We start from the raw sequence: 11,293 nt of genomic DNA, 5'->3' as shown, positions 1-11,293 counted from the left end.
CTGACATTTGATCCCGACAGAAGGAGGCTGTCTATCGTGTCTGGATCATATTGCCATTCCAAGTTTCTTTTAATTATCATACATTTCCATTTTGTGTCACTGAAACCTGTTACAATGGAAGCATATGGGTAGTTTCATTCATACAGCTCCATTTTAGAAAGATTAGCACCAAAGAAAATGCATTGTGATATGCATGCAGTATTTGAGGTGCTCATGGACTGTAAACCACAAAACTGTCTGAACCTCATTGTCTGATGAGGGATTAGGTATTCAGTTCTATAGACTCTGAAATCAGCAGCAATTTGAGACAGAAAATGTATACTAATTATGCTGTTGGACGGATGCAGTTCCAACACCATTGCTTTGTGCTTTTGTTTAGTTTCATTGATTTATTTTGCATTGATGCAAATAAATTAGCCTTTCTTTCTAATTCACAAACAGAGGAGCTGACTCTTCTCCTGTCTGACAGCTGGAGTTGGGAGATGAAAATGAAAATGTCTTTCCTCCGCAGGCTGCTGCGACGCAGTGTCCACACACACTCGGTCACATAGAGACTGTTGTTCCCCGACCAAAAACACATCATCTTAATTGTAATGATGTACTGCACACACAGACTGACCGGAAGAGACAAAAATTGGCTGCAAATATGGATTAAAATGAGAGAAAGAGGTGTCCATTATTCATTCATAATGACATTGAACTGATCTCTCATCTTTGTTTTGCCATTTTGCAGTGACATCCAGACATATCATGTGTTCTTTGTTGCTTGATGGTTCTCATTTATATTTCCCACTTTCTCCTGCTTTCTGTTAAGATATTGTTTAATTTCTGAAAAATATCCAAACAAATATCACGGTCTTACAGAATAACTTACTCTAGTAACGGTCTTTTATTTACTTGCCTATTGTAGTTTCCTCGCGTGACCCTCAGAAACCTTGCACATGATTTAGCATTTCATTTCCACATCAAACTGTCAACTTCTCATTTGCAAAGATATTTTGAAAAGAACTTCTTCTTTACTTGTATGTAAATAGCGTTGTTGTTGTTTGTGAATGATGCATGAGTGGCATATTTCAAAATGAATCAAACACACAAAGGGGTGCAGAAACTTTCTCAGCATCTTCTCAAACCTCTATTTCATTGCTCCACCTCAGAAATGTGTAAAATGATGCTCTTAATACTTTAAGTGATTCAGTTTTTTAACCTTTTAACCTTTATATCTTTATATTTGCATCTTCCTACTCCATATTTATACTGTTTTTTTTATACCACTATTAGGACAAGTTACTCTAACTCATTTGCAAAGAGATGCTGCTGCAAAGATGCTTGCACCGCTTTGTTTTTCATCATTTTTAATTGTTTAATAAAAGGCTGCTGCCTCTGTGCTCTGTATCTATTCATATAACACCATCGCTTCTTATGAAAACATTTAGAGTTGCAGTTTTAATATTCACTGACTTCCCTGTTCAATCTTCTAGCTTCCAGTAGCTATAATCCTTCGCCTTAGAGGTATCTTATGGAGGTTGAACACTGTGGGAAGTAATTCTCTCAGCTTGGATGCATTATAATGCTTTGATGAATAATTACAGGTATTGAAAGACTAATTGTATTTTTTCATTACACATGATATCAGTGTAGCATGCCAGTATGCTCACATCAATTTAGATGAATGAAAACTTGTTTGTGTCAGCTTCTATTAAAATCACACTGACAACCGAAGCTGCCATTTCAGTTGTGTTTTGCATCTGTCGTCGTCTTTCCACTAACTATACTGACTAAAATAACATTCTGTGGTGGGACTTTCAGTTCAGTACCACAGGGAGGGAAGGCTCAAAACTTTATCTGAACATCTAAATTCTTCTGAATGAATAAATTACAGCCACCCAGGGTTGTTACCATGGTGTCTTGGGAAAAGGGAACAAGATTTCTTGGGGTGAAATTCGGGTGAATGGGAGGAATAGAGGCACGGTTTGCTTGGGAATCTGGTAATGCTATCACAGGTTTCAATTTTTTTTTTTTATATACGTGCATAATTTATTCATGAAAAAAGTCTAAATCTGCCATTTCCAGTTTGATTCAGTCTGTATCAAAGGTAGAACAATTCCAAGCTTCCAAGCCTACAAGCCAGGGTTCATCTCCAAGCATCTTTAGATGGTGGACGAAGTAACATAAAAGACCTACATGTATCTCTAATGCGGCGGTCAGGCCAGTTTCAACCACAACGATGACCACACAAGTCAAGCAGCCCCACAGCAACACGGGTGCAAATTCTGACACAAGTGAGCTTATACTGTATTCCACATGCCAAGGAGTGTTATCAGTCATCTCCTAATGTGATACAGTCTCTCCCTGTTGTGCACATCATTTTATTTTTTTATTGGAATTATTTCTGTTGACATGATAGATCATTTTGCAGTGTTTTTCATAAAGATCACATAAAGATCAGATTGCTTGACCTCCTTTAAAGCTGACAAATGTCGCAACCTCATCTAACCCACCTCTGCAGCAGTGCTTGTAATTTTAAGCCTGGTGTAGGTTACTAAAGCTGCCATCAGCCGATAGTTGATTAGACTTTGCAGTCACTTAGTGTGGAAGGATCTGTTTCATTAGTGAAGTGTTATTCAGCCCTATATTGACTTTGTGCAACACAACCTGTTTCATAAAATGAAAAGCTAAATTGTGTTGTGTGGTTTAACTACCTTCTTTCATATTTTGGTGGGGTAGGAGTCTCTTCACAGTGAGTTGACTTTTAGGGACAGAGTAATAATTTACCAAACAGGTGACTTATGTCTGCTTCTCTCATCAAAGACAGGCCATCAGAAATAATGGTTCTGTCTGTGACCTCTGGTAGGAAAACAAATATCTCTTTTTCTATTGCAATTTTACATGTAGAACATTCATTACAGCTGAGAAAATCGTTTAACGGAGTCAAACAGATTGCCTAGGTAATATAGATTGTAGTTTCTGCTCATTTTGGCATATTGCTCTCAGATAAAATCAATCAAGTACTTACTTCAGCTCATCAAGTAAAAAAAATCTAATATTCTTGTCTGCTGTTGTCATTGGGTGCTGTGTCTTTCTACATGCCCCTGTAAATATTTGTTATTTAGCTGTGAATCACAGAGACAACATTTATTGGCATAACCTTCTGGAGTGGACAGTAACACACTTGTTTCATCTATTACCAACAGATGGCTCTTTAGAATGACACTCCCTTTGTGACCTTTAGCTGGGACAGTTTTATTTTGTGACAAGGACAACACTTTCAAGAGCCACGCTATTTCTTCAGCCAGCATACATATTTATCAGCCCTTTCCGAGATGGAGTTAATGTGAATTATAGCAAGGTTATCCTTCTCGAGTCCATTAAGTTAGTTCTGCCAATGCTGTGAAGTAGTTTGTGGTAAAACTTACTGAGGCTGCAGACAATGGGATCAAAACAGTGCGAGCATTGAATCTGAGAAGGACATGCAGATTAAAAGAAGGAAGCACAGGTGAAGTGGAGGCTGAATGTGTACAGGAAAAACACACATTTGAAGCATTACAATGGATTAACAGATCAATTTACTGTCTTTACAGACAACCCCTCTCACCCACCACACACACCATGCGGGGCGTTTGTTTCAGTGCTCGAGGCAGCTTCATCCAGTTATATGACAGCAGTGACTCTAAATAACCTCTTTGTCCAAATTAAACTTTGCCCAGATCAATGAGATGTTGCTTCATGAAATCTGTCTCTATTCATGCACCGTTCCAAAGTACGTTTTACTGAATAAGATACTTAAATCAATGCAGTTTGTTCTGAATAAGTTTCAGTTTCACCATTGTGCATGAAGCATTGCAAGAAATGTCTGCATACAGCATATGTATTCATTTGTATTCAAGTGTCCTATAAAATAAAAAGTAGAATATAAATCTTACTGTAGGGCTTGTTTTGTACAAAGTAGTACCTTTCATTTTCAACTGGCATTGAATTAAATGTCACTGATAAATGACTTTCACAGAAATAATGACAGCAAGTCATTATAGTAACTCAACACAACAAGACTAAAGGTCTAAATCCCCAGCAGTGGCCCCGAGAGGCTGCACTGTTCATTATGCTTCACATTATGAAAGAAAACAGGACAGAACAAACCACAAAATGGGGATTTCCTGTTTTTAGAGCCTTAACAGTGGATGGGCTTAAAACGTCCTGAGGGAAGCACAAGATGAACAGCCAAGGGTCATTCAGATCAAAAAGATTCATCCCCTGAGGAGTGTGAAGTTGTGCAGTTGGTTTAATTGTAATCTGCCCGATGGATGAGGACTCTTGTGCACAAAGCTGGCATTATGGCTCCAAGGTGAAAGACTCACGAGGTGTCCAAAATGAGAGGGGATTGTCCTCTGCGGAGAATAAATGCAGTCAGCCACTTTCACAAAGAAACAGTTCAATACAGCCTACTTGTGCACCCGAAAGGGGGCTGAGCATCCAGCAAAACTTTTGCATGAATATTTGTGCCAAATTTCACAAAACTGCAGCCAATAATTCTCAAGGTAATGTCATGGGGCAAGACGCTGGCCGGGACCTGCTTTTACACAAAAGATCATCTGGTCAAAATAATAAAGAACCATCCAGGAGCGCCTGCAGCCAGTAGTTGCTGCTACATCATACATGTTAGTTTGACCTGACAGTGTTGCTAAAATAAAGGTCAAAGGTTTCTAAAATCCTTACAAATCAACAATCATATGGCCACTCTGTGACAGGCTGTGTTAACCAAAGAGGCAGACTCTTTACTCTCTGCCAGAATTAAATTCAGCTATTGCATACCGCACATATCACCTGTGCATTGCTGTGATTTTTTAACAGGTGGAATTCCTTGACAGAAGTGAAGCAGACCCACAGCCCACAAAGCTGCACATCTGCACACAAATCCGAGTCATCTTCCTCTGACGCGCCAGATGCTTCCTCCGCTGTCATCTTAAAGTTACACTGTAGCCTATCACAGCAGCACTATCTGACTTGCAGGAAACACAGCACGTTGCAATGGGACGGACTTGGCAGAGAGACGCCTTACTATTTGTTGTCTCCGGACAGTAAAAGCTGGCACACGGTGCATGCCTGTCCTCTGTTCCTGACACAGTCAGTGCGTCCTGACAGCAGCAATCGGTGCTCGATTGGTTTCGTCTGCAGAAACCATGGCAGACTCAGAGGATAATGTTACAGTTCCCGAGTTCAGCTGCCTTCTCCAAATGGATCCCTATCTGAAAGCCTACGAGAAGGACTTCAAGAGGAGGTAAAACACGGTTTAAACGGCGGTTTTTGTGCACAGCGTGTCGCCAAAATCAGCCCCCGGCGAACGGAAGCCACGTGTAGGCTGGCGTTCGTGTCTTGAAATAAAAAACACACAACTAACAGATATAAAGCGATGCTTGCAACACATCAGGGAGTCACCTTGTGTGTACAGGTTTGACATTTTGAATGAGGGGCGGTCGCACAGGGCTGCGCTTCCTTCTCATGCGCGACAGCTTTCTGTTCGCCTCTTTCCCGATCTGCGGAATAATAGGCGTTTAGAAGACGTTCATCTGATGCAAAATTAATGCTCCGCCACCAGGAAGTCTTTCAACGTTAGGTGACGAGTTGCTGAAGAAAGCAAGCCGTCTGTCAACTTCCTCTGACAGTTGAGGAGGACGCGTTTCAGGTGACGTCCACGCTGCGTCGTGAGGCGGCGCTTCGGGCTGCCGCTCGCGTGTGCTCCGCAGGCAGCTGAAGCCGGTGCATCAGTGAGGGCCAGCATCACAACAGCTTTTACTCTCTGCAGGCCTCCGTGTGTGCTCTGTTTGCACTGACTTTTCATTTCCATTGTCTCGTTCTTATCGAGGCATCAGTTATCCTAAACTGCGTTTTTTAAAATTGGATTACAGTCCAGCTTCCCACTCAGAGCGCATTCTCCAGCCACAGTATCTGGGTTTGGTTTTTGCAGTGTGAACGGCTCTGCAATACAAATAACCTCTCAGGCATTCATTGACTTTACGCTGTACTCACGTGTTGCATGGTTTTCCCCCTCAGCCTCCATTTGGCTTCCATACAAATTAATTATTGGGATGGATGTGTAAAGTAGCTGACTTTGTATGTGTGTGGTGCAAGTGTGTGTGGGCTGGTGCGTTTATTAATCTGGGATTATGTCCACCACAAATTCCAATCACGTTTTTTTTCTGCAGTTGCCAAAGTTGGTTTGATGGTATCACATCATACGAGTAGATTCCAGTATATTATGGCCAGACTGGAATATGCATATTCTTAATTCAGGCATATATTTATGGCAGAAATGCACAAATCAGGATAGATAAATTCAGATAAATAATATAGTAGCTGTGCTCATTAGATGAAACAGGATCCGCTTTTTTAAGATTTATACACTCAGATTTGTGCTTTGCATTTTTGGCAAGTGGTCCTAGATCCTTGTAACCTGAGTGTGAGAGCGTTGTATATTCAGATATTCACATGCCAGGATAACATTTGAATACGTGCACCCAGGAGAGCGAAAACATACAAAACCATTTAATAGAATCAAGTTTAATGACCTGAGCGTGAAGTTCACGAACATCGTGTTTGCTGATTAGTGAATATTTGCAGGAAATGGTATGAGTTTGAGCTTACGGTGAGCACTGGAACAAACCTGTGTTTTCAATGAGCGCAGCACCTTGCAGAGACCAGAGGAGGACCTGTCCTTCACTGATAAATACATTGACCTTGTGTCTGGACTAATCTCCAAAAGTAAATAGACGCTCTCTGTAAATCAATACCCTGTGCGGTCTCACGTTTCGTTTTGCTTCTTTTTATGGTAATTCATTTTTGGCTCTTGTGCCTTTGTAACTGCTGTGAGTTCTGGGTTTTAACCTGATAAACAGAGTGGACTGAAATTGCATAATGACCGAGTAGCAGCAAACTGTTAAATAATAAAAATGCAATGCTGACTTCATAAGAAAAAAGATATTTTTTTTTCTTTGAGTCCTGTCGGCTCATTTCTGGATGGAAGGGCATCTGGCTCACAAAATGGCAGCATAATTCTTTAGCTCAATTCCCCACCTCATGTCAAATTAGCCTTACCTGCTGGATTTCTGTTTAAAAGAGATGAGTGGAATGTTTTTTTACTTACAAGCAGACAGTGATAATGATCTACGACTCACATTGCTACGCTGTCTGCTCACCACTGGGTCAATTCCAAAACTAGGCCTTAAAAACTCTGCTTAGAGACTGTATAGTTTAATCCATTGTCATTACTGTGTCAGATCATGTCTCTAATGTGGCAGGCAAGGGACCACCTGCTTTGTATTTGAAGCATGTGAACAGGGCTCGAGCCTCGCTGAGAGATGAGCGTGTCAGTTCCATCTCAGACACAGCTTGGGATTGTTAGGCTTCAACAAGCCCTACCCGAGTCTCAAACACCTGTCTCACTGATGAAAGTTGCACATAAATTATTTTACATATAGCACCGCTGCTGTTTGAAGGTTAATTCTGGATAAGCCCCTGGTGTTGTGAGGCCCAGAGTCCAAACACCACACCAGGAACACCAGCATAGAAATCAAGAGCGTTCTCAGGCTGTGATGTCCCGCAGAGTCCGCTGAGGGCTCGCTGAGCTGCACAGTGCTAAGAATTCAGATGGCTTATCAGAAAGAGACCTATGACCGCGCTGACTGATTCTTTAGATTTCACCACGGTGTCATGGCTCAAGGCTGCTCAGGTTTGCTGAACTTTGGTTCACACCACATACAGCCGCTATGCACCGACGGTTAAAATGATTCCAGCAGATTTTGCGAGCCTCCCATTCTAATTAGTTATTCCGTGGTTGCAGGCTGCTCTTATTTTATTTTATCAGGATGCTAGTTTCAGATTGATGGTGAAAACAGCCGTTGATGCTGCATGCAGGTTACAGCCCCAGTGAGCACTGCTCTGTTGACATGCTTCATTATTTACCCTTCCTGTTGCGCAAGTCTGCAGGAAGTGCTGCTAGGATTTTGCAGCTCGTGGCACCATGAATCTCCTAAATTGGACCAAATGAAAGTAGGGAGCGCTGGGACTGCTACTTATTATGGCAAAGAGTTTTTGCAGAGATTTGAGTATGTCATCACAACTCATTTCAAAGTGAAAATACAGCAATAAGTCTGAGTCTTAAGCTTGTGATGGTGATGCAATATATTTAAAGCAAAACTGATTATTGACTTTGAAGTGATGGCTACCCAAGCATGTGCTCTGACTGAAAAGTAACGAGCTGGAATACATGAATGAAAGACAAGTGGAAAAAAGACAAGTTGTACTTCCTTGGTCAATAGGAATGATTAGAATGACTGGATCGTTACCTGTTGTATTATAATTAGTCAATGCTTTATCCGCCATCTTTAAATGTAGCTTTATTTCACCATCAGCTTGATCAGATCAACAATCGGGGAGAAAAGCTTTTTATGAGTCTGCAGGCAGTTGGGGACTGTCCTGCCACATCTGTGCTTCAGCTGTCACCATCACTCATACACAAAGCAACAGACCTGAACACTCACTCTAAATTTAGATGCCCGATTGTCTAACAGTGAGCATTTGAAGAGGTTACAGAGTTCAGCTGCTCTGTGGGGAGAATTTAAAAACGTGGATTGTGATCATAGTGTCCTATACATGGTACAGTTTATGTGCAGTGCAGGAATTCTTCGGGTTTTTGTTTGCTAGTTTCATATACATCTGTCAAGTAAAGGTTCTCAACCCAGCCATCAGAAAACTCACCAAAAAAACTCAATGCATAACGTAAATGAGACCAAACCTCTGGAAGACAAGTCAAAGAGACGTCCCCCTGCTGCAGAGCGCTGTGGGTGAAGCAGGACCGCTGGTCTCCCATTGCTGGAGCCAACTTTTCTTCTTGGGCTTTTCACCTCCAGATCATCCAGCCTGGACGTCACGTTGCTCTGCCTCTTTGTCCGCTCCCGGTCTGTGTCCTGCAGGGTTTATTTGACCCCCACAGTGGTCCCTGGTGGTGGTGGTGAGGGGGATCTTCTCCTCCTGTTTCTGCAAGAGGATTGATCTCCTGCTTCTCCTCACAGTGCATCAGAGCTGAAGTCAAGTTTCTCCAGCTGTTCCTGAGCCTCATTTCTCTGAGTGACCCCAGCTGTTCTGCTGTCTTGAGCACCCTGTAGGCCCCAGCTTTCCCATCGATGAGATCTTTACCAACACACCTTCTTCAGCACCTCCTGAACTCTGGCTTTGATTTTCAAGAGAGCATTAACTTTCTGTCTGGCCTTCTGCGCCTTGGTCTTCTCTTTTCGGAGTGCTTTCTCCACAGGTGACACTCTCAGCGTCTTCTTAGTCTGAGCCTCAACTTGTGACTTTTGGACAAAGAATAAAAAAACACAATTATAAATTCGGAGGAATATTGGGTTGACTTAATGTAGAAAATAGAAATTTGTCCTTCAGGGAAGGATCCAGTGATGGAGCAGGTGCTTCATGCCTGTCACTTATGTTGCTGTGTGCAGTAATATCTGTAAGAGTAATATCTCAGTTGTGTCATACGATATTTTCTCCAGTAGCTTTGGAGATAAAGAACAGTTACCCTAACCAAGAGATAAGAGAGCTGGGACTGTAATCTGTAACTCACATCTATAATCTCCTGCTGCTCTATTACCACCGAATAGAGGACAGGACAAAACTCTTTTGTAATTTCTGGCTGCAGGGATCAGTAGCGTCTTCCGTCGTGTCCTACCTGACAATGAGCAGCAGTGCTAATCATAAACATCAGGCATGTGTCAGATTTAGAACAGATCTTTTAATGTTGAGTATTTCATAAAGATGCTATAATCAGCATTTTTATATTAAAACAGATCACGTGACCATGTATATGTACTAGGAGTAGCTCGTAGCCACAGCTGATTATCATCCATCAGTGCAGTTGGCCTGTTGTCTGTGCAGCATTTCAGCACGTTGTAGCTTATTATTTTGGCTGAGAGCAGTTGAATGCAGTATGGTGTCACAAACCATTGATTTTCACATTAAAATTCAGTGTCGACACTTTAAAAATATTATCTAATTTTAATCTTGAAGCAAAGTGTCAGATTTTCAAATTTCTGACTTTGGTGACCTCTAGTGGTATCATCAAACAAGGCGCTGGGACAGAGAGCAATGAGCACCAAATGAATGCTTAATACTTACGAATCTTTGTAAAGATGGGAATTGAAAAAAATAAAGATTTTACACATTTTGCTTTTAAACCACAGCCCAAATCTTTCAGAGGAGATGGCAGCAATCAATTATTTTCCTGCTGGAAAAGATCAGTGTTTTTGTTGTTCTTTTATTTGTTTGGCTCGTGTAAACATACATATCCACAGCCTGTATCTGTAGCTTTAATAGGGAATTACTAGATTGAGCACATGAGTTTGGAAAATTGCATTCTTAGCTCCCAACATACCTCATAACCTATTAAGGAATGTGATGGCTTTAAGTGAAGACAGGAAGAGAACAGTTATGAATTGAGCTCCAGTTCTGCTGTTCTGTCGTGGACTTTGGGTTTATTAGAAATTCAGGGCCAGTGTTGGGGAAAAAGGCTTGCCATATGTGATGGAATGGTCACACTCGGAGGCTCCGCTCTTTGCAGCTTGATGAGAGAGTGTCTTACGGCCTGCTGCCTATGGATACCACGTGCAGTCTTGTGCTAGATATTGTGGTAAACTGTAGAATTTGTAGCACAAGAGAGAAAGGGGGGCACGGTATAGAGATGTGGCGCCATGTGCCAGGATGAAGGAGAGGAAGAGTGACAACTTCATCAAAATAAAATTTGTTGATAACGGCACAGAGGACAGCAAGGGTGCTGGCAGACAGTTTCCGTCTGAGTATAAATAATAGGAAAATAAATCAAAGTGATTTCGCCTATAGCTTCAAGTCTGTTAATGACGTCCTGAAATGAATTGTGGGACAATTCATTTGTGATGTGTGGTCTGATCTCGCCTCCTTGCTGCAATCTCAAGTGGAAACAGACACAAGGGATGTGCCGTGAATACTGCATCAATACAGGATTTTGGCTTCCTATTCCCACTGGTCCAACCTTCTGGAACTCATTTGTTATAATCATAGGCCTGACTTTCATGCCTATTAATACTGTGGCAGTGGAGCTCTGCCCTTATGTGAGTCCTCCCTTTGTCCTTCCTTTCAGCATATTCTTGAAATGGTGACAAAGTGGCAAAGGAGGCATGTGGCAGCGTTGGTTGGACTTTAAAGGTTTACATTTGGCAAGCGCTGTCTGGATCCACTATGCTCAACAGAGGGAGCAGCTGCTGAGAAATCG

General features: G+C 41.7%; 1 protein-coding gene across 1 annotated transcript in view; it reads left to right on the top strand.

Moving 5' to 3' along the window:
- The first annotated feature begins 5,084 nt into the window (after window positions 1–5,084).
- gbe1b (glucan (1,4-alpha-), branching enzyme 1b) overlaps window positions 5,085–11,293 on the top strand; it is a 72,635-nt gene continuing 66,426 nt past the window's right edge. The window contains exon 1 of the mRNA XM_076735927.1: window positions 5,085–5,272. Within this exon, the coding sequence (XP_076592042.1) occupies window positions 5,175–5,272 (98 nt within the window). The 5' untranslated portion in view covers window positions 5,085–5,174. The remainder of the gene's footprint in view (window positions 5,273–11,293) is intronic.

Source organism: Chaetodon auriga, chromosome 7 (assembly GCF_051107435.1).
Source record: "Chaetodon auriga isolate fChaAug3 chromosome 7, fChaAug3.hap1, whole genome shotgun sequence".
Classification (NCBI taxonomy): Eukaryota; Metazoa; Chordata; class Actinopteri; order Chaetodontiformes; family Chaetodontidae; genus Chaetodon; species Chaetodon auriga.
The sequence above is the reverse complement of the archived record's forward strand: the minus strand, read 5'-3'. Positions and strand labels throughout refer to the sequence as shown.